Source organism: Aedes aegypti, chromosome 3 (genome assembly GCF_002204515.2).
Source record: "Aedes aegypti strain LVP_AGWG chromosome 3, AaegL5.0 Primary Assembly, whole genome shotgun sequence".
NCBI lineage: Eukaryota > Metazoa > Arthropoda > Insecta > Diptera > Culicidae > Aedes > Aedes aegypti.
The window spans coordinates 5,711,262-5,735,930 of NC_035109.1; the positions used below are offsets into that span (position 1 = coordinate 5,711,262).

The following is a 24,669-nucleotide window of genomic DNA, read 5'->3' on the forward strand; positions in this document are numbered from 1 at the left end:
AAGTTTTGCAACAAAAATCCAAGGAGTACGATGGAAACTTTTAGTCAAACAACAAATTTCATATGGATCTACCAATATCACATAAATCTCCCACATGGATCTATAATCTAATCATATAGATATCTATATTCGTTCTTCACACCGCGTGCTACTAACTGATGTCGCTATCAGCCAGCTCTTCTAATCAAGACTTAGTCTGCATTAGCGCAGTGGTTCTCAACCATTTTGAAGCTGCGACCCCCTTTGAAGTTCTTCAGACATCACGCGGACCCCATACAATGATGTTCTTGAAATTGAAGTATTTGGAGAGTCTCATAGTGATTCAACAGATATGTTTGCTAGTTGCACCCTAAACTTACGTCAATAATCCATCACACATAATGCAATAACTCTTTGTAGTCTATAGGTATACTGAGAAGCTAGCCAGAACTTCACTATGCATCTTTCCAAGATAAGAAACTTGAAAAGCGGATCTTGTCAAAATCCAACAAAAATTCTTGCAGGTTAGATAATTGGGAAAATCCATCATCAACCTGTCAAACTCACGGTTCCTCGAGAACCATCAAACAACATTTTCACAAAATTTGAACAATTTCCACAGAATCTGATTAGTTTCTGCCGAGAAATTTTATAAAGACAAGTTAGATATTCATCAACTGCTTGGAGTTTTGAAAGAAACTTTCTTTGAGCAGCCACTAACAAAAAACTGAAAAAAAACACTGTGAAAGGTATCAGTTGAAGCTTGCATACAAACTTCTGCTGATAGGTTCGAAATGGTGGTAACAGCCATAATTGTTAATTTCTTCAATCCGATAGTTTGTCAAGGAACTTTGAAGTTTGAAGGAGATTTCACAGAAAGCAGTGAAAATCGTCCAAGGATAAAGCTAAAACACGCCGGAAATTTTCTATGAATGTCTACAGAAACGATGTTGGTTTTATTTTCAAATTCGTGCTGAAAGATATTTAAGCAAAGCTGGTAAGGTAAGCTTACTTAACTAAGGCTGAATATCTCTCAATGACAAAATAACAGTTCGATTATCATATCAGTAACAGAGCAACGAAAAAAAATGAATAATGTCGTTTTCGATTATTCCTGACGGTGCACCGTGCGAGTGTAACAGTTGACACTGGAAAATAGAACGGTTTCGGTGCAATATTTTGACAGCGTATAATGGTGTTAGTGAAGGCGTCAACCAAAACAATATGCCATTTTACAAACAGATAGAACAGCTGTTTCTGTTATTCTTGATGTGCTGTAGGGATTCGGAAACATTAGATTCATTTGTGTTTTGGATAGTTTGTTAATGCTGTTTACAGCACTGGCTCGGAACATAACTATGCCGAAAACGAAAATAAATGTTTGGTATATGAAAACAAATTTATTTTTTCTGGGAATAATTGATATATGTTTCGTAATTCAATAAAATATATTCAAAATTCTGAATTTTCAAATTTCAATCCTTTAAGGACTTGTTTGACTTCAACGATCCTCTCTCTGGTTAATAACTTCGCCAAAACTCATACATCAGCAATGTTTCTAGCTCACTCTGCAAAAGGTGAATCAGTTTTTTTTTGTAGTAAGTAATGCGAAGAGAGCAACAGAAATCAATCATTGCATTAGAACATCAATGAAAAATTATTATCAATTGCTCGTCAATCGACTAGTTTTGAAAAATATAGAACCAGAGATTTTGTAATCCGTGTTTAAAATATGGAAACATACAGCTCCAGCCGATGCTGATTCTATTTCGTTGGCTCCCGTGAGCGAATTTCGGAAAACTTGACTAAAATAAAATGTTTTTAATGTAGTGCTGTTATACTTGTAACCCAAACATTTGAAAGAAGAATTTCATTTTCTGACATAAGCTGTAAAAGTTCCTACTGATAAAACATACCCATACATAATAATACCCCTTATTATTCTTGTGTAATCTGTATTTATTTATATTAAAAATATTCAATTCTGAAATAAATCAATTTTTATCCGCTCAGCCGAAAATGATCGCAAAATGAAGAATCTTGCTCGTTCGTTACCGAAAACAAGAAATCTACCAAAACAAGAGCGCCACTGACAGCTAAGAACCATATATGTATTGGTAAAAAGAGTGCATTACCTGCTACACCCATTTCGATCAGGGTGTAGGATTTTCTGCATCGGTGGCGATCGATTGTAAAAACGGTGTGCTACCTGCGGAATAAAAGAACGGTTTTGGTGCAACTTTTGCTACACCGGTGGGAAAACGGTGCAGGCAGTGCAAATAAAGAAAATCGACATAAGTATCGTCAAACGAGGTATCTTGCAACAGGGGTGAAACTTGCAACACTTCGACATGTAACCGAACTGACGTTTGTTTTAGCATTGAGTCAAATCATCATAATTAATTCCGCCGTTTATTGACCTTAGATATACAACAGAAGATTTTGGCAAGGGTTTGGGTATTGTTGATTTTTCGGTTGGTTGGCTTAAGATGAAAATCATATTACACATTCGATTGTATAAAATTAATGCTGAAAAACGTTCCTCGTACCACACAAACGGTAGAAATATGTCATTCGAGGCATTTGCTATCAGTTACAGTACTTAGTAGTGTACAAATTGACAATCTAAAAGTTTTGATAGTTTGATGCTTAAACACTAAAAAAATTCAAAAACGATTTTGACTACCCTAGTGGGGTAACTTGCAACAGCAATTTTGATTTCAATTGATTGATAATGCTTGTCGCTTGTCTTCGAAAACACATGCATAGGCAAAAGTAAACATATAGTCTGTTCAGTAACATTCAAATTTTTGCATCTCTATCAATTCAATACATTTTTTGTACTAAATCTTAGAAAATTCACAAGAATCACATTATTATTAGATTAAGTTTTATTTTCTTCATGAAAATTATGACAAATTTTGAAAATCTGTGTACGAATTAACTTGCAGATCTACCATTGGGAACTTTCTACATGAAATATGATGAAAACACCAACACCGACCATTTGAAGACATATATTTCAATATGTAATACGTCGCGCTAATTTAAATATGTATAAAAAAATAAGTTATGTGAAGTAAAACCTAAAATACCATTGTATTTGTTGAAAAGTTGCATTAAAACGGCTCAATGGCTTTCCAATAACTGTCAAGACTTATGATATGCTAGAATTTCCTCGTAAGGACACCCTATGCAATGCCAATGGAGCTTACAATTATATTGGGTTTATACCAAGGTTTATACTTATTATTCAATCAGTAATTATTAGTTTTTTAAGAGTAGAGTAGCCTGTTTCTGATTATTGTCATGCTTTTACTGCAGAAAATTGTTATCATGGTACACGATATACGATATATTTTTAATAGTTTAGAACTGTGTGTTGCATGTAACCCCACATCAGGGGTAGCATTAAAAATGCATATTATTCGTCTCTCCTGATCCCAGAAAACAAAATATTGGTAAAATGAAATCCGCGTGGTATTATTTACATGACGATTAGGATACCAGATGGTTTTTGTCTCACCTGAATCTTTAAATTTTGAATCCATATAGCTTTGAAGTTGAAAATTGTTGCAAGTTACCCCGTTTGACGGTGAATCTTATTTTGGAACTACAGTCGACTCTCCACATCTCGATGTTCTACATCTCGATATCTCTCCCTATGTCGATGATTTTTTCGGTCCCTTCATTCTGCATACATTTTCACTCTCCATGCCTCGATATCCTCCTTATCTCGATATCTCCATATCTCGATGTGATTTTCGTTCCATATTTTCTCTCCGTATGTCGATATGCTCATTATCAAAGGTTACTAGACTAGATTTTAGAGATTCAAAACAATTTGAGAAGACGAAATTTCATCTGTTTGTTTTTGATTTTCTTGGCAACAGAGTGATTTTCAATCTAGTATTCGTTAAAAATTTGTTCTATGTCTCGATCTCTCCGTATCTGACTGAAATCTGAGTTACGATCTTTTTCGCTCATAGCACTACCTTTGCAGTTCTACCCTCAGGTGCCTCCACTACAGGGTGTGGGATACCTGTGTGCAACACTCCTCCTCATCACACAACCTTGGAGCCGCACAATTGCCATCTAGTGCCTTCTGTCCTCTGAACTGCTTCTGGCTGCCGAACCCCTCCAAGCCTTGAGCTCCTCCTGGTCAGCCACACCATACACCTCGTGGTCAACTGTACCTTGTACCAAGCTACCGAGTTCCTTCCAACAAAGCTGAGTTCGTCCTTAGATCAATCAGCAACCGCATCTCGTCAGCCTCAACCATTGCATCTTGGCCTTCGACTCCTCGTCGAAGCTGCCTTCTGTCCAGACGCTACCTCATCGTCTAGGCTCTATCGCCTCAGAGAGATTCTGCCTTTTCATCCAGGTTCTGCTTCCTCGTGGTCCCTCAGTGAAATTACCTCTATCCAGCTTTTTACGCTAAATTGCTATAATATTTGAACCACCCCTATTTGACATTTAGTGCAAACACTATAATTTTTTTTATAGCTTAATCGAAATAAGCTTTGAGGAGATAGAAATTTCTAATGTTGACAATGTAATGCCAGAGTTTAACGGGTTTACCACTCTTGGTATCTGAAAATCCAAACTAGAATAGGTATTTGATTTTCTTATTTTTCTAATGTGCTTTACTATCTATTTTAGGTTTATATTTAGCAGTGATAAGTGCCTTATCGATGATGATTCATGATACAATTATTGGCTACGAAATAATTGGTTTTGCATAAAGACGTCATTCGGCTTTGCGATTTAATAAGAAGGTCATTTGACCTAGAATAAGTCTGTCAAACATTTTCGAGTCGTGGGCGAATGTTCAGAAGAATATTGTCGAGTGGTCACAAATGTTACTGCATTAGCAATTCTCGCGAAACATTACTAAAAGACCTATGTGTCGGATTCACTTATTAACAACGCACTTCTTTAAACTTTTACAAAGACCTTTATTTGCGACTATCCGTTCACGCTACCGGCCGATCCTCAACTGCCTTTTCTCTCTCCTCTACACAACGTCCTGTGTTGCCAGACTTACCTATTTTATAACCCAGTATTACAAAGGGCCTAGTTAGTCCCGACATCCCCCCTTTTCTTTAAAGTCTTACACTGCATCCGTTTCGTATTCATTAAGATAAGCTGGAATACGATGAAGCCTTTTCGGTCGTGTGGTGTTGGATTCACCAGCAACGTTGTCGTCAATTATGGATTTATTCTCGTTCATTCCCGTTGACGTTGGTTCTTCCGTTTGTTTACGTTCATCCGATTTGTCACTTGTCAGCCGTCTGAGATGAGCCACATTTCGATGCACTTCCCGACCCGAGTTGATTGACCGCAATGAGGCATCTGAACCTTCCAATCTAATGACTTCATACTCCTCCGGTGCAAATGTGCTCGACAGCTTATTCTCCTTCACCATTCGCTTGCACACTACTACATCGCCCTCCTTTAGGTCAGAATGCTTTGCTTGCCGGCGTTCATTCGAGTATTCCGCATCCTTCAATTTCCGCTCCCAATCTCTATCACGTATTGCTTCTTGATCCATTCGTAATGATACATCTCCGAAAGCAGGAAGTTTGTCACGTAATATGCGTCCAAACATTAAAGTTGATGGAGCCACTCCAGTTGATGCATGGGGGGTTGAATTGTACATCAATAGGAATGATCTTAGATCCCACATCCAATCATCACTTCCTGTCTCTTGACTTATTTTAAGGTGCTTCAAAATTGTTTTGTTTGCCCGCTCTACTTCTCCGTTGGCCTGTGGCCAATACGGTGTCGTCCTCAGCAATGTGATCCCATATTCTTCACAGTATGTTTTAAATTCCTCGCTAATGAACTGTGGTCCATTGTCTGATCTAATAGACTCGGGAACACCGAATCTACTGAAGGTTTCATGCAGTGCCTCGATTGTACGCCTTGCGGTAATCGTTCTCATAACAACTGCTTCCGTAAAACGACTAAAATAGTCAACTATTACAAACAGCGAGTGACCTGAGGGCAGTGGACCCATAAAATCTACTGCGATATCTTTCCAGGGCTTTTCCGGCATTCTGGTGCGTTTCAATGGTTCTGGAGCTCCTAGACAGGAAACTATAGTACACTCTTTACACCGTTTAACAAACGACTCCACCTGTTTGTCCATTTGTGGCCACCATACCTTCTGGCGAAGCCGCCGTTTCATAGCTGCCATTCCTGGGTGAGCTTCATGGGCCAAAGTAACTATTCGTTCTTGTAGCTGTGTAGGGATGACTAGGCGATTACCTCTCAAGAGTACGCCATCAACCGAGCATAATTCATCAACATACGGTTTGAATTCTTTGGGCATATTCTCTCGGATTCCCTCCTGTAATGCTTCAATGGCTTTTTGAATACTTGCATCATTTTTAGAATCTTCAATGACCTTCTCAAACGTTACTGCCATTGGTATTGATTCTGCAACGATATTCCGTATATATCCTTCAGTCGGTTCATCAAACGTCTCGTTTACTGGCAAACTTAATCTCGATAGTGCATCTGCTATGTTTTCAGACCCTGGGACGTGTTCTACCTTGAATGTATATCCCTGAAGCCTTAGAACCCAGCGCTCAATGCGGGCACAGGGCCTCGATCTAGGGTTAAAAAGAAACTTTAGAGCTTTGCAGTCAGTTACTAAAGTGAACCGGATGCCTAGAAGGTACAACCGGAACTTTTCGATTCCCCAGACTAACGACAAAGCTTCTCGCTCTGTTTGAAAATATTTCCTCTCCAACTCCGTTAAGGCCTTACTCGCGTATGCAATCACCCGACATCTTCCTTTACAGTCTACTTGCATAAGCACGGCTCCTAGTCCGGTAGGACTGGCATCGGTCATTAATTTGGTTTGATCTTTTGGGTTGAAAAACCCGAGATGATGAATTTGAGAGATTTCATCTTTAATCCGTTGAAATGCAGAATTGTGCTTCAATGTCCATTCAAATTGATCTTTCGAACGCAGCAGTTGTCTCAGAGGATCTGTCAATGACGCCAGGTTTGGGACAAATCTTCCCACGTAGCAAACCAAACCCAGGAAACTTCTTAATTCTGATAAATTGTGAGGCTCTCGGAAACTCTGTATGGCTAGAATTCTACTTTCCGTTGGTTTTACACCTTCAACGGATAGCTGATGACCCAGAAATTCTAAAGTGTCAGTGTTATACACGCACTTTTTCTCGTTAAGCAGAATCTCGTACTCAGCAAACCTTTCGAGAACCGCTGCCAGTCTACGGTCATGTTCATCAACTGTAGTTCCGTAAACGACTGCATCATCCAAATATACAATGACTCCATCCAACCCCGCAACAACTGACTCCATTACCTTTTGGAATAGCTCGGGTGCACAACTTACTCCAAACATGAGTCGTTTGTATCTAAATTATAAAAGTTAGGAAAAACGTATTTGAAAATAAAACTTGTTTTTACAGTATTTATTTTTTCCTGAAATCAATTACTAATAACAAGAAAACCCCGTTTTATTAAAAACTTCTCTCTACCTGAATAGACCCTGTTTGGTTATGAATGTGGTAATTGGCCGCGAGCGTTCCGAAATTTCGACCTGATGATAGGCATCTTTAATATCGATTTTCGAAAATCGCACGGCTCCGCAAACCGATCCAAGCAACTCGTCAACTAGAGGCAAAGGATGCGATTCGCGCAACACTGCTTGGTTGGCTCTGCGCATGTCGATGCACAAACGAACTTCACCTGAATCTTTCATAACTGGAACCACTGGTGATACCCATGGAGATGGCCCTGAAACTGGTTCGATGATGTCCAGATCCAATAGAGTTTTCAGTTTTGCTTCTATTTTTGCTTCCCACGCGATTGGTGGCCTCCTGTAGGCTTGTTGAACTGGTTGAACATCAGGGTCAATCGGTATTTCGACGACAACTCCACGAATTTTCGGAAACGGTTTGTTTTTGTTTGTGTCAACTGCATTTATGTCAAATCCGACTTTTAGAACGTTTAGTTCTTTTGCTGTTCGGTCGCCAAGTAAACAGCGCTGACCATCCTCGACCACATAGAACTTTGCAACGGTCTTGTTCTCTCCGGCCTCGATTTGTGCATTGAATGTTCCAGCAATCTGCATTGGCTGCTTACTGGCATATCCAACAAGCGATCGGTCTGCCTGTGTTGTCATTTCCATTGCATCCACCTTAGCTTCCTTCAATTCCTTCCATACCTTCTTGGTGATGATGTTCGCATCCGATCCTGAATCGATGGTCATAGGTATTTGAATTCCTCCAACTTTAAACGTAAACACGTTGCCTCCCATCGCATAGAATACGTAATCCTTCGATTGCTCCTTCTCGATCTCTTCAGCTACCGCACGGATTCGCTTTGCCTTAGGATACGATACAGGATGGTTCATTTTACGTTTTACTCCACCGGAACTATAACAACGTTTAGCCCAATGCCCAACTTTCCCACAAGCAGCACAATTAGTATGCTTGGCTGGACATTCGCTACTTCCGTGAATATGTCCTCGACGACCACAACCGTAGCAACTGAAACGGTTGGTTTGATTATATTTAGGCTGATAGCGAGGTTGAAAACCGAACTGACGCTTCATTGGTTGTTGGTCATTTCGGAACGGTCGATTTGATACTGCATACACTTCCGGTTCGTGGCGTGTAATGGGACGGCCAAGTTTCTTGGATTGCTGGTGTGACTCTGCCAAGCTTGTTCCCAACGTTAGCACTTCATCCAGAGTACGGTCTTTCTGTAACAACTTCGTCCGTAGCTCCTCCGAAGCACATCCTTGAGCAATACGATCCGCAATGAGTTCATCCACCACACTAGGATCATAACTGCACCTTGCAATCTGCTTACGCATACGCATTACAAAATCCGTGAACCTTTCGCCGGGTTGTTGTACAATCTGATGAAACAGATGCCTTTCGTATGTCTTACGACGAAAAGGCTCGAAATATTGATCAAGACATTTGATCGCGACATCATAGTATGGTGGATCGATTGTTACGTGTGGAACCTGATTGATTCCAGGAAGATGGCGAAGTAACTCCTGTAAACCAGGACCTCCAAGGTATGCCAGTTGCGCTCGCTTGTCCGATTGTTTGTCTATGCCATGTGCCAAAAAGAATGACTCCAAATCTAGTTTCCATGTCTCCCATTCGGTTGGTAAACGACTGGTTTCAATGGAAACATCAAAAGGCTTGATTCTGCTTTGCAAAGCCATCCTGTGAACATTTTTTTTTATATTTAGACTCAAATTTTAACCAAAGGAAAACCCTTTTATGCTGTTGACGTGCGTCTCCCAATATCGAAATAATGTGATTAAAGCACCGTTACTTGGTATGTTTAATTTCACCCTTTTTGTATATTAAATGAGAAAATCTGCAATGGCATAAGGATGTTTTTTTTTCCTACAATTATAAATAAGTAGCAATAAAACCTTCCACATTACGAAATGTTTAATAATCCATGTTCAACTGGAACTAAATATTTATACAATTACAAAATAGAATATTCGACTTACCCTAGTTGAGCGTGCAACGATTGTTCATATTCTGTGCTGAATTACCAGTATTTTTTTTAACGGTGATTCATTCCGACATCAGTTAAGTAACACTTACCAATTCATTTATTCAAAATGTTATCATGTCAACATATCACCAGTTTACGCAACAGTCTTCAAATTGGTACATAACCATTACGTAATCATTTGTTCGGCACACAGCTATCATTATTTCTTTCTTTTGGTACAAAACCATAATACAACGACACCAGCGGTACATAACCATCTCTTTCTTAATCAACTCATTCAATGGTACAAAACCAAATCACCACTACAATAATTATTATTTTCTATCTTCAGCACAAAACCGTTTTCACCCAATTGATGTAGCATTCAATGCAGATACACAGCCACAATCATGTAGTAATCTCTGTATTTTTCAACATTTTTTTTCCCACAACTTCATTCCTTGGACATACCATGAATACCTTGTCACTTTTGTTTTTGTTTTCAGTCGCCTTCTCTACATTTTTTTTTTAAATTTTGAACACACTTTTTTCCATGGTACAAAACCACCACCACTCTCTATCATTTTCATAAATATTGTGTATCTTTGTCACATTTGTTTTTTTTTTCAGCTGCTCTCTCTTATTTTTTTTTTTTCTACTGGAGCATATCCTTTCCATGGTACAAAACCACCACCGCTCTCTTTCATTTTCGTAAACACTTTGTATCTTCAGGTCAACGAAGGAAAACATCACAAATTCCCCATTTTTTTCTTATAAGAACACATCTCTTTTCACAGTACAATAAGGTATATTGCTCTCTCTTTCTTACGTGTTTCGTACTAGCACTGATAATGTATACAAATTTCTGGTACCACAACCTGGAACACCAAACACATGCATATTTTTTTCATACTCATTCTCCATTCCTTTCTGCCATGCGATTTTTTCTCATTTAACAAACACACTGGGAAAGCACATCACAGCATTCCCCTTCATTTTATTCGTTTCTCTTTTTATCTCACTTACGCTCACAGCTTAGGCACAACAGGCCCAATTCGTTGTCGCTCATCCAACCGTTCTTCACCGCAAATCAAAATGGCGTTCACTCGCGTCTACTGACACAGATTTTTTTCCCAAAAAGACGTCTTGGGTCGATTCACAAAAAAATAATCTCGGGAATCCCGATTTAGTTGAAATTTGCACTTTTTAAAAATCACGTTTTATCCCGTCGTCGCCAAATATGTCGGATTCACTTATTAACAACGCACTTCTTTAAACTTTTACAAAGACCTTTATTTGCGACTATCCGTTCACGCTACCGGCCGATCCTCAACTGCCTTTTCTCTCTCCTCTACACAACGTCCTGTGTTGCCAGACTTACCTATTTTATAACCCAGTATTACAAAGGGCCTAGTTAGTCCCGACACTATGTACAAATGAGAGGCTCTCATTGTTTACTTTCTCTTTGATTAATAACTGAGTCACATTAACCCTTTCTGTTGCGTTTTTTGTATGAAACGCTAGTCATGGAAACTGTCTTTCGATCTGTAGCGAAAAACTTTCCAAAAGCTTTAGTATTGCACTGTTATAATCGAAAGAGAGCGAGAGAGGAGAGAATCTCTCATTTGTACATAGGTCCTTTAGTAATGTTTCGCGAGAATTCTCCTAATTCAAACTGTTTCGTTTTACGCCTAATCTAGCGTTATGTGAGAGTCCCGCCAAGGATTCGGGTAAAGTTATGTCCTGATCGAGATTTGCGGATTATACTTCTCAAGACTTAATGGAAATTTTGCAATGACCCTCTGTGAATACCTCTCAGGGTTGCGCTAGGTTCATGTTCAAGGTTCTAAAGAAATCGATATTTGTCAAACGTCTAAAATACCGGCTTTCAGATTAAATTTTATCATCAGCATCGTTCTTAGATTCATATTACGAGGATTACCAAGGATGAGCCAAATATTCGTTACATTTAGCGGTCCTAAGAAGGGTGATTAAGGTACCAAAAATGAAATAAAACAAAAACTACACCTTTAAATATAGCAATTATATGAAAATCGAAATAGGAAAAAAATCATAACAGTGAAGTGAAAATCTTCGACACAACAAACGCATTTCACTGCCTACTAAGACCTAACTATAAAATCTGGGAACAAGGAATGTCAAACCCAAATCCCCCCCGGGTTTTTTATAGCCGGCGTAAAAAGCTGGATATGTACACCAGAGCATTCATGGGCCCATAACCTGTTGAAAAAACGACAATAACTATTTTCCATGCCTAAACAATTCTACCCAGCCATCTCCACTACAGTGTGTACCTGCGATCCGACAACAATACTCTAGATTGTCATTATTGTAGAAGTGTCCGAACGTAAGACAGTTTGTATTCTACATGTAATGTAAAACCAACGTAAAAAAGTAAGAGGTTGTTTCCGAGATACAACCGCCAAGTTGACGTTGGATAACGTTAGCTTCTTATATTTCCAAGCTTGAGACCTTATGAAAGATTTCTACTGATAAAAATCCAATCAATTTTCATACTATTTATTGCATGTCAATTCTGACCTACTATGGTGTGTTAATATTTGGTTGGTTCAGTTACCACTTCAATACCGATAGAATCGGTCGATGAAAGAAGTAACATGAGCGGTAACCCTTGCTCCCTAAACAAATATTCCGGTTGAACGTTAGGTCCACGCATGATCCACTAAGATTGGTTGCTTTAGTGGGTTCCGGATCCTAACTGGCCTAACTGATCGGTTTGTTTCATGATACCAACCTGTGCGCGATCCACACCAAGCGTGTCAGCATCATGCCGAAGGACATCCAGTTGACTCGTCGTATCCGTGGAGAACGCGCTTAAATTGAATTGCAGCACAATAGGGCGATATTCAAAACTGAAAAGGCAATAGATGACTCTTTTTCAGTGGTAGTAAAAACGAAATCCTGTAGCAAAGAAAGCACAATGAAAGATGAACTAAACACAAAAAGTTATGTATTCATATTACGCTTGATTTCTAATCACTACTTTTTCGATCCAGTTTCCTAATTGCAAGTAATTTACGTTTTTCATTATTTCCCATACGTTTTGACAGTTCACCGACTACCATTCTTCCATGCGCTTGTGTTTGAAATTTGAGAAATTTGAGAATCCAGCGTAGCGCGATCAGTGAAAGGAATACACACATCAGTGTCGCCGCTAGCGGCCAGCACAGATAAACTGAATGTTCGAAGGGTTGTTGTCTATACTTTTTGCCACTGGCGCCAACTGTTAGCGATTAAGATCAAAATAAACAGTCGTTACCCTATTGCGAACCATGTTTACTTATGGCGACTTAAAGAGAAAACACAAATTCAATCTCTAATGATACACTTTTCACTTGCCCCACCTGATAAGAAAATTGACGGTGTTTAAATTTAGTTATTTTTAGGTCTACGTCGAATTAATTCTAAAACTTTTTTTATTGCAGTTTGAAACTGTCACAGAGGACAACTAAGAAGTGGTACAGGATATTGTTTTCCGCAACTTTTTTCCACTGAAAATATTAAAATAAGATTGTACGCTGCCAACTTGTTACGGAGTAACAGTTGACAGGTTAACAATTTTTCACTCTATTATGCAATAATGGCTGAAAAATCTCAGAAATATCTTACCTATCGTAATGTTCTCAATGGCCTCAAAGGTTTACGCATGAGTTCAAAACGTTATTTCACATATTCAGTGAAATATATCAATTGTTTTCACTTACCCCATTTACCAACTTGCCCCGCGGTACCTTACGTCAAAACCTTATAAAAGCAAGATAAATGTGCTTTTCTATGAAAAATAAGACATGCCTCGATATTTACGAATTTTTCAATACTTTAGTCGTGAAAATCAATAGTTTTCATTGTTGGAGTAGCTTCGTAGAAAGATTTCCAATCGATTGGTGCAAGAATCTTGAAAATCTATGCAGGCGTTAGTAAGTTATTAACAGTCAAAATCTAACCACTTTTCGTGACGCGAGCGATTTTTCGTTTTTCTAAATTGTACCCCAGTATGTTGCTGTAAGACGTTATCCAACGTCAAAAAACATTATTTCCTGATTTGAATTTTGTTCGAGATAAGCACATTGAAATATGAAAAATGTGAAACAAGAACATGACTGCAATAAATGACATGGGACAGTTATGCGAATAACGGCAGTAACAATGATCTCACTCTTACCACTGTGCACTTATGGTAGCAAAAACCTCCATTGAAGTCGTAAACAATCGCGACAATGACTTACGACTATTTAGATTAGGAATTGGTTTAAAAATAGAACTCGATATTCTTTTCATTGCAGCAACATGAGAGTGGCCAGTATCCCATCCACTTTGCCGTATCATCACTAGATCCGAACAACGTTCGAGCCCTGTTGAAACATTCCGCCAAAACTGTCGATGTGCTTTATCAAAATCGAACGGCTCTGCATCTGATCTTCGAGGTGATCGACAAAAGCAATTGGAGCGACGCCTTCGAGTGTGTTAAAGTTCTGCTGAAGAACGGCGCAGACATCAATATTCCCAATGGGGATAACCGCACACCCCTAGGTGTGTTTGTAAAGAACTGTAAAACGTGGAAAGCCAATTCAGAGTACTGGCGGAAAGACATACTTGAGTACTGCCTGAATCAGACCAACGTGGACGTCGACACCTTCAGGAAGGGGGAGTTGAGGAAGAAGATCGGGGACTTCTTCCCGGGCACCAAGATACCATCCTACGTCATGGAGACGAATTTGAACGTGCTAATATCTCTGCTGAAGTCGCACAAGGACGCAAAGTTCGACATCGCGTATAGACAGTACAAGGAAAAGACTCAACAGGACTCATCCGCATGGAAGAAAGATAAAACACAACTGGTGCAAGCTGCCGTCCATGCTGGGTCCCTAGCGTCGGTAAAGAAATTGTGTGAAGACGATTACGCTTTCGACGCCGATTCGGGACTTGCAGATCTCCTAGCCAGATGTTGTAGTTACGGAAACCACGATATTCTAGAGTATTTGCTGAGCCTAGTTGGACACACGGAGAAGGATCTCAAACAGATCAACGCACATCCGCTGCTGTCGCTGGTCATCAAAGAGATTAACACCCTCAAAAATAAGGACAAATGTCCGTTTTTCAAATGCCTCAAATGTTTACTAGCCGATGGGCGCATCGAAATCGACAAAACAGACGACAAAGACTTCAGCGCGCTCCACTATGCCGTAAAGTATAAGGTAGATGATGCAGTAGATTTGCTGCTGAAAAGTTCCGCCTACATTGGCAAGCAGAACATGTTCAAGGAGCTGCCCATTTGTGAAATGAGTCCGGAAATGCTGGAAAGCTACCTTGACTCGTGCCTCACAGCCAACGACAAGCGACCGGGAGACGATGATTATGAAATCAATGTCGATTACTCCTGTTTGGTTCCACCGGAATACAAATCTAATTACACCGGTGATAGAACAGTGGCGGTCAGCAATTTTGCCGACGAAATGCTGCCGATTGTGTACATGTCCAAATCGTCAGATCTGAAACATCTATTGAAGCATCCAGTGATTTCCAGTTTTGTGTTGATAAAGTGGTTAAGACTTAGCTTATACTTTTACATTAACTTCGTAATATGCACATGCTTCTTCCTGTGTTTCACGTGGTACGTGGTGGGATGTTACGGACAGGATAACGTCGATCAGTTCCTGAAAGAATCTCTGAGAATGCTGTCGTTGTTGGGTGCGACATATATGGCGCTGAGAGAACTCGGTCAGATGATGCTACACGCAAAGATGTATTTCAAGTCGTTGGAAAACTGGATGGAGCTGGTATTGATCGTGGCATCATTCACGGTTCTCGTCAAGGAATTCCAACACGAGATCCGGCAAGTCATTTCAGCAGTGGTAATTCTGCTGTCAGCCTTCGAATTTACCCTGCTGGTTGGATCGCTTCCAGTGCTCTCTATATCCACGCACATGGTGATGCTCAAAACGGTGTCGAAAAATTTCCTCAAGAGTTTGATACTGTACTCCATTGTTCTGGTTTCCTTCGCATTTTGCTTCTACACATTGTTCAACGTGGGAAGCGCGAAAAGTAATGCAGCTGGGGCAGACGGCGATGCCGATGGAAATGAAGACAAGTTCAACAAATTCGCCGATATCAGAACGTCACTGCTCAAAACGGTTGTAATGTTAACAGGTAAGAAACTGCAATTTGCTTTACATGGGAACACCACTACACGACTACACGAGATGTGTATGGAAAATTAGGGACATTTAAAAGCTTGTTTGTGCGATTATACACAGTGAGAAAAAAAACGAATTCTAAATCACAACTTTTAGAAGCCGCCATTGGCGTAGCTAGGAATTTTTTCTGGAGGGGGCCTTAGGGGGGCCTAGAAAATTTCACAGTTTTATAGATTGTTTAGTTTCATAGTTTTGTAGTAGTGACCCTCAGCCCTGTTTTTTCAACCATTTTAATTCCTGATGGTGGATAGTTTTCGTAATAGTTTTGTTTGATGTTCTTTATAACGTTGAGAGTAGAGCAATTTCCCGAAGAAAAATTTTGCTTTTCCGATTTAAGAGATACAGACATCACGTGCGGCCCGCACTTTGGTGAGCACGGATTTATAGCATCCATAGCAAAAGTTTTAACAGATTTGTATTGAATTTAATTATTTGTTTTTCTGTCTCATAGTTCTAACAAAAAATCACAAAGAATTTCCTTTGTTATTCTTCTATGAAATTTTTGGTATTCATCGATGTGTTTTGAGAAGGTTCCTCTGAAAATTCCTACGGCCTTTTCTTCAGGAATTATTTTCGTACTTTTCAGTGCTTTCTCCAAGAACTCGTTTACCAGTTTTCACTGATTTTGTCCAAGGATTTCCACGGAAAATCGTTCATCAAAAAATATCTTGAAGAATTCCGCCAGATAATGCATTACCAACTATTTTAATTATTTATCCTGGAAAGTCTCTATGTACTTATTACATAAATATCAATAATTAATTTAAAGTATCCTCCAGTTGCTCATTAATGATTTGATTATGATTTTTAGGAATTATTGAGGATTTCTCCAAAAAACAGCACAACAAGCTCTAGGAGTTTCAACAAAAATGTCTTTAAGATCACCAAGCAAGAATTAATTCCACGGAAAGTTCACAAACAGTTTTTTCAACTTTGCTTTTGAAGTTCGTCCTAAAGATCCTCTACAAGATTGTTGGAAAAAATCTTAGCAAAAATTATCCAAACTTCCTGCAAAAAACCTAAATGACTTATCCGGGCGTCATCGTAATATCTCACAAGAAATTAAAAATAATTCAATTGTAAAAATGCAAATTATGATTTCTCATAGAAACTCTCCGCAAATATATTTGTATTTTTTTCACAAAATATCATGTTTTAGATTCTTTCAAAATAAAGGAGTAACATCTCGTATTCCTTGAAAACGCTTTCAAAAATATTTTTTATTTGTTTAAAAATACTTAACTCAGAAATGTTTAAAGAAATCATCCTTAAAAGTTCCTAACGCTCAACCGTTATTTAAAAAACTCTTCCGCGAAATTACTCAAAGATTCCTCGAGCGATTTGTTCAGGGATTTCTTAGAGAATTATACTATCGTTTCCCTAAGATTCTACCAAAAAATTAGGTAGAGTATCATCTAAGTATTCTCCAGAGATATTTTTTTTTTTTCGTTAAACCGCACTCACGATTCTTTTGGGACTTGTTTAAATATTGTTTTCACCAGATTAACTAAGATTTTGCAATTCATTCTTGAACTTCTCAAAAAATTTCTCCATAAGTTCCAAGAAATATTGTTTTAGGTTCTAAAAATAACTTCATTTTTTTACGAATGGTAATCTCATGATTCTTCCATAAACAAATATTAAAATTTATCCACTCTCCATTTCAAGTTCAAAAACTACTCGAGAAATATTTCAATATTGTTAGTAATTGATTTACAAATTCCTATATCAATCGCTGCATATCAGATTTCTAGAGAAACACATGAAACGTGTTGCAAGAAGTCTGTTGGGTTTTTTTTGTGTAATCGCAGCTTATATAGTTCGGAAAAAATACTTAGTTCCTGTCTTAATATTCAAGAATTAAACCATAGAATTTCTGGAACTTGTTCACAATGTACCTTACAGAAAAGCTTAAGTGGTATTTGTAGGATATAATACAAACATTCTTGTTCTTTTTCTTCGTCTTTTATTAATATAAAATAATTGGTGTTAAAACCGATACATTGTTTACTGAAAATATTTGTAATTAAAATCTTAGATAATATATTGTATGAACCTCGAAGTTTCATGATACTATGATGAACTATGATGAAGATCCCATTTTTCCTACCTTTATAAATTCCCAACAAACTTTGTGAAAAGTCTAATTTCGATTATTTTGTAGTACTGTAGTACTTTTTGGAGCATGGAAAGTGTTCCATCCGAAGGAAGGTGAAACAACAAAATGTTGAAGTCGGTAGAACAATAAATGGGAATTGGTACAAAGAAAAACAATGTATAATCTTTTCTTTATATGTAAATTACAGGATAATTAAAACCTCTCTAATAAATTTCCAAATACCGTAAACGGTGTATCTTTGATAATGCGGTTAACATTGATTGTGAAGGACTCACAATATACTAAATGAAATAATATAATTTATGTTAATCAGTAAAACCCATTATCAAAGTTACCGCAAAACCGAAAATAAACTTTCAATTATATGAAAAATTATTGATCGATTCAACATGAATCGTCATGCAATCTTTTAACAGCTGATAACTGAAATACCAGAACTTTTTTGCAAAATATTTGATAAATATATTTCAAAACTAATGCATAAATATTCAGATTTTCTTTAAAAAAAAACTATTAAAGTTATCCCGTTTCACGGTAAAACAAATTTCTCAAAAAGTTCCATCAGAATTTTCTTTAGAAATTATCCTTGAAATATATCCTACTTTGACTTCTGGTTTTCTAGGATTCTGCCAGAAAGCCTCTAAATTTCCGCCCTCGTATCGCACAAAATTCAAACCAAGAATATGGATTCTGCCAATAATTGATAAAATTGTTTCTAAGAAGTATATTAAGGAAGACCAGTTCATTTGTTTATGAATATCTTAATAAATCTTTTCCTACTTCCCAGTTATTTTGCTACATATTTTTCTACAGATTACTTTACCCTATGCCAATTTTGAAAGCAAAAGTTTTCCTGGAGGTTTTCAACAAATTTCTTCTGATTTTTAAACAATCCGGGGGTTTGAAGCAAAGTTCCTTGAAAAAGAAACAATGTAGGGTTTTTTTTACGCAATTTGTGATGTATTTTAGAAATATTTCTTAAGGACTCAAGAACTTCGTGGAAAAAATGTAATATTTTTTCTTTGGAAAAACTATTTAAAGAAATGGCTAATAGAAATTTCAGCGAAATATCTTAGTATTAGATTTGACAGAATCAATGATTTATGGAGGAATGGCGAGGAAAAACTGAACTTTTAAAAGATTAAGTAACATTTTTTAGGTAAATCCGGGAACATTGTCCGGAACCAAATAAAAAGTAGACATAGAAGGAATGGATGTCCTCCAGGAGGAATTCGCTTTGAAAGTATGAACAAGTCCCACAATTTTATTTGACTAATTTCCAAGAGATTTGTAAAAGTTTTGAAGCCAACCTTTAATGTTCCTTGAGGAGTTTGATTATACTAAAACTCTATAAAGTATATCGAAAAGTTGTTTTTGAAAAATGTTGCCACAAATCTGTGAAAAAATGAATCAAAATCAAAGAGAGAATTTATTGCTGGAATTAACACTCTAATTGATTTTGTTACGTTGTTTCACACCAGTTTTATGTTCTATCATTCATCTGAAGACAACTAGGTCATGCCGAAATAACTTAAAATTTGAGCCTTATTTTTCCACAAAAATTCCTGCTATGGAATTAGGATATTGACGCTGTTTCGTACCACGGTATTTATTGCAGCGAAGATGTCGAAAAATTGCGTATATCGCCTACTACACCAAGAAGCTAGTCTCAACAGTAACCAATCGATCAACAGCCGGATGATTAAGCTTTTGGTCGTGTTCCACCGAAGTCAGCACCACCACGCTGATGCTGTAACGTAAAATAAAATGAAGGGATTTTTGTCAAAAACAAGAGTCATGGACATTGTTTCAGAAAGTTTTGCTTCATGGTAAATTGTTTGTTGTTTTAATATTTATTATCATCAAAAATTCTGGGGGGGGCCTGGATGATTCTGGAGGGGGCCAGGCCCCCCTGGCCCCCCCTGTTCTTACGCCAATGGAAGCCGCTGGTTTTCAATATTATGTTGTAGCTTTTGCTTCTTTATGGTTTTACTTCCTGACTGAGACAGAGTCTGCTTCCCGGCTTATTGTTCTTATGAACACTCAATTCATCTCTCAATTCATAAGCGAGAGCTATCTTTGATTATTTTTAAATGTGTATATCTCGTGTTTGGCAGATACTAAGGTACTCTATGCCTTGGGAAGTCGAAAAAATCCTCCTTACGAAAAATAAATCATAGACCTGTGGGACTCGAACTCACGACCCTTAGATAGATTTCAGCTACGGCTATCTAAGCCCCTCATGTACAATATTATACAAAAGATTTGCAACTTTTTCGTTTTTCCATACAAAATGACCAATTTTGGTAAGCTAGATCTCAATTGGGTCCTAAAGCCCTGTCCCAATTTTAGTGCCAAATGCTTAAGTTTAGGCCATAAACACTTGTTTACTCAATTTTTTAATGTTTTCCGTTTGTTTAAGTCCACAAAACATTTTTTATGTTTTTTATTAGATTTTGTCACACCCCTTGGCTTAAACTCAAATTTTGGGTGTATTTTGTTTTCCGTGTCCCTTTCGAAATGTCAGATAGGAACAACCCCAGTGAAAAAACTATAACCCCTGTGGTGTTTTTGTCGACTGAGCGAACGTCAAGTGTCAAGGTTCATTTATGGACCTAATTTTTAAATTAAAGTTTAAACATGATATAGCCGTTATTTGAGCGGGAAAAATTGCTAAAGTAGTTAAAGTAACATGCTCTTTCGCGTTATTAAATAAAAACAAGATTTCATTCAACATTTTAGGACCCTATTGTTTATGGACCGATTCGGATAAAATTTTCACAGAACATCAGACATAACTTGAATTTTAACATAGCTCGTCGAGGTTCTACCTTCCGAGGATCACGAAGCTCCTCCTCAACTCGAGCCCTGTACAAGTGGTCCGACTCCGATGCTTGTACATGCTCCGACCAATCAGCAGCTCCTCCTACGGATCCCGTGCGGCGTTACACGGCTTATGCGGCCGATCCTCCTGTAGGGCACACTCGCAGATGAACCGTTCCTGGGCCCATAACCTATTGGAAGTACACCAAGACAATTCCAATTCCAGGATAGCTTGTTGAGCACAAAGAAAACAGACTAGTCTATTCCTCTGCAGACAGCTACTGACTGATAAGTCAACTAGCAACTGCTGTTCCTTTTATTTCATCCAGGTATCTACAATTCATTTCCACTAAGCACAGCATAACATACCTCTAAATACTACCACCGACGATTCCCGTATATTCTACCTACGGGTGCGACACTACAATCTCAACAAGCATGGCACTATGCAATACTGCATTCGAGTCCAATGATTCAGCGTAGTTCAGCACGAAGCTTCCTTTAATAGTGGTAAGCTCCATCGAAGTTAATACCCCAATCGCGTATTATCCTCGATTTTAGCATAGTAAAATCGAGGATAATACGCGATTGGCGTATTAACTTCGATGGAGCTTACCACCATAAGAATCACAAACTGTATAATGTTTTCCGTGTATCCTTCCACGGTCTTCCCTCGAGGTTTTAAGCCCGTTGTTCATTTTTCACGCACAATCGACAAGCTTTACATGGTACGATAAATGGCGCTTCTTGGCGTTGTATCTTGCTTTCAATTCTTTTTATGTTCTCTTGCGTTTTTTGGTGAATTCATCATCGGCCGTATAACTTTTATTTGAGTCCAATGGATCATTGAAGGTAGTTTTTGCAAGTGCTCACCGCTTCAAAACAAAGGCGCCACTGTATATGTGGTTTAACATTGTGACAGCATTGCTGTTCTGTCAAACACACAAGGCTACGGTGGCGCTATCTATGATTTACATAGCGGCCGTTTTGGTTATTTTAATGATCCATTCAACAGTCCCCGTCGCATATTCAGTGTCATCCAACGATTTCAAATACCTTGCCCAATGCTCACGGTACGTCTTCGATGGAACCTGAAAGCTGCCGTCACCGCTAACATTGCCGTCACTGCCGTCCTTATCTTCGAAGCCAGCAAAGTTGTTTTCAGTGCCCGCGTCATTGTCCAACGGGTCGCCATCGGCCAAATTCCTGCACTCATCCTTGGAACTATCAGAAGTACCATAGCTTGTGAAATAATCGAGAGCAGATATTTTCGCGACTTTTAATGCGGACACTAAACTGTCAAAACAACAATAATTCACATGTGACCGATGCATCATAGTAAGCACTAATACTGTTATGCGTTTATTCTCGTAGGGTAAAAGCACCGCTTTTGGCCATCCTTAGAGAAAAAGTCAATAAAAATTAAATGGAAAGCTGTATCTATATTACAAATATGTCAAAATCAAGCTTTCAATCCATATTATGTATGTAAAATATCAAAACTAAGCTATAACCATCATTGGCGTAGCTAGGATTTTTTTCTGGAGGGGGCCTAGGGGGGCCTAGCAAATACTTGTTTTACAGAAGTAATGTCGGTCGCAATAATCACGATTTTCACAAATTTGGTAGTTTTTACAGATTTGTATCGATTTCATTCATATATAATTTTGTCTCATTTCGTGGCATATCAGTGATATTTGTAAATTTCAATCATCGCTACGAAACAGATTCATTTATGTTGTAACCAGTCAAAAATCTTCAAAGAATTCTAGCAAAAAGCTCACAAGGATTGTCTTTTGTGTTTCTCCTTTGATTATTTCAGGAATTAAATCATGTGCTTGGAAGAGTTTCCTCTGAGAATCCCTACGGGAATTTATTCATGAATTATGTTCGCACTTTTCAGTGCTTTTTTCAAGAACTCCTTTACTAGTTTTCATTGAGTTCATCCTGGGATTCCCCAAGAGAATCATTCTCAGACTTTTGATCTCATCAGAAAATTTCTCGAACAATCTCTATCGAACTGCTTAAAAAATCGTTTGAAGAATTCCGCATTACAAATTCTTTTAATACTTTCTCCTCGAAAGTCCTCTAGGTACACATTACATATAAATTCCAATTGTGAGTTTAAAGTATCATAAATAATTTGTTTAGGATTTCTAAGGATTTCTCCAAAATATAGAACAAAAATATATAGGATTCTCACCAAAAACGACTTCACAATCAACAAGCAAGGATTCATTCCACGAATTCTTCAGAGAGTTCACCAACAGTTTTTTCAACTTTGCTTTTGAATTTCTTTCTAAGGTTTCTCTATAGAATTGTTTGAAGAAATCGTAGCAAAATTATCCAGACATCCTGCTAAAATATCAATTGGCTCTTCCACTTCCAGGTGTTACTTTAAGGACTCCTAGCAATATTCCACAAAAATTTCCTGAGCAATTTAAAAGAATTCAATTGGGAAATTTTATTCCTCATTGCTCAGAGAAGCTCTCCGCAAGAAATTTGTATTTTTTCACAGATAATATTTTTTTTTGATTTATCTAAAATCAAGGTGCAACATCTTTTCCGTGAAAATAATCAAAGATTCCCGAGTAATTTGAACAGAGATTTATTAGAGAATTATATTATTGTTTCTTGTAGATTCTTCTGAAAAATTACCAAAGATTCATCTTAGCATTTTCCAGAGCTTTTTTCATGAAACCGCACTAACGATTCTTTTGGGATTTTAATTGAACATTTTTTTCACCAGATTCACTAAACACTTGCAATTCATTCTTAATCTTAAAAAAATCTCCAGAAGTTCCATCAAGTATTCTTTCAGGTTCTAGAAATAACTTATTTTTTTGCGAATATAAATCTCAGGAATCTTCCTTAAAAAAAGACATATAAAAATTTAAACACTCTCCATTTTTTGGGTCTAAAACTACTCCTGGAAAAACTTAATATTTTTTAGGAATTGCTTTATAACTTCCTCTATGAATCACTCCATATCAGATTTCTAAAGTAACGAAAGGTTTGAAATAACCTTGTTGATAAGTTATTGAATATATGCAGCTTAAACATACTTCGGAAAATATCACTGAATTCCTGTCGTAAAATTTAAGAATTTCTGAAACATGTTAACAATGTACCTCACAAAAAAGCTTAATTGGTTCTTGTAGGATTTACTACAGAAAATCGTATTCTTTTTCGACGTCTTCTATAATAGAAAATGATCCATGTTAAAACGTATGAAATTTTTACTGAAAGTATTTGTAACTAAAGTCTTTTATAATATTTAGTATGAACTCTGAAGATTCATGATACTATGGTGAACATATTGATGTAGAACCCATTTTTTCTACCTCTAGAAATTCCAAACAAACTTTTTTGAAGGTTTTATGATCGACTATTTTGTAGTACTGTAGAAGTTTAACGTGAAAATGTAAGATTCTAATTGAACCCTTTCTTTCCCACAGCTTTGTTTGACAATTTAACTATCAAAATGGCGTTTCAAAAAACAAAAAGGTTTTACAAATAAGCTATATTATTCAAAATCACAATATTTTTTTATTGTTTTTCAATAGTTAGTTGATTGTTTTCCAATAGTTTGACCCTAAGGTCACTTATTTCGATGTTTGATAAGACAAATGAGCGAATAAATTTATTCCAATCATCAATTCGGTTTAGCTATCGTTCGTTGAAAATCGGTGGCACCTGTGCTACCATGGGAAAGAGAGGGTTAAATCTTAGTGAAAACTTCTGCATTACTTTGAAATTTTGATAAGGAATTCCTGATGGAATTCCTGATGGAATTAGAAACCATACGCAAAAGAATTCTGTAATTTTTCAAAGCGGTTTGCGAAGGAAGAAGAAACATTAAAATATTGAACAATAGGTGTGCAATGGTACAATGAATTTATAATATCTTCTGAATTTATAATATCTTCTCTACAGGTAAATTACAGGATAGTAAATATGGATAATGGATATGTCAGAAAAATTGTGCTTACCGCATAC

The 24,669-nt window shown here is 37.5% G+C and overlaps 1 protein-coding gene across 1 annotated transcript in view; it reads left to right on the top strand.

The window, feature by feature from the left end:
- The window catches only part of LOC5568431 (transient receptor potential cation channel protein painless), a 29,970-nt gene that overhangs the window by 1,036 nt on the left and 4,265 nt on the right, over positions 1-24,669 (top strand). Inside the window, exon 4 of the mRNA XM_001652211.2 lies at positions 13,818-15,681. Coding sequence (XP_001652261.2) covers positions 13,818-15,681 — 1,864 coding nt within the window. The remainder of the gene's footprint in view (positions 1-13,817; positions 15,682-24,669) is intronic.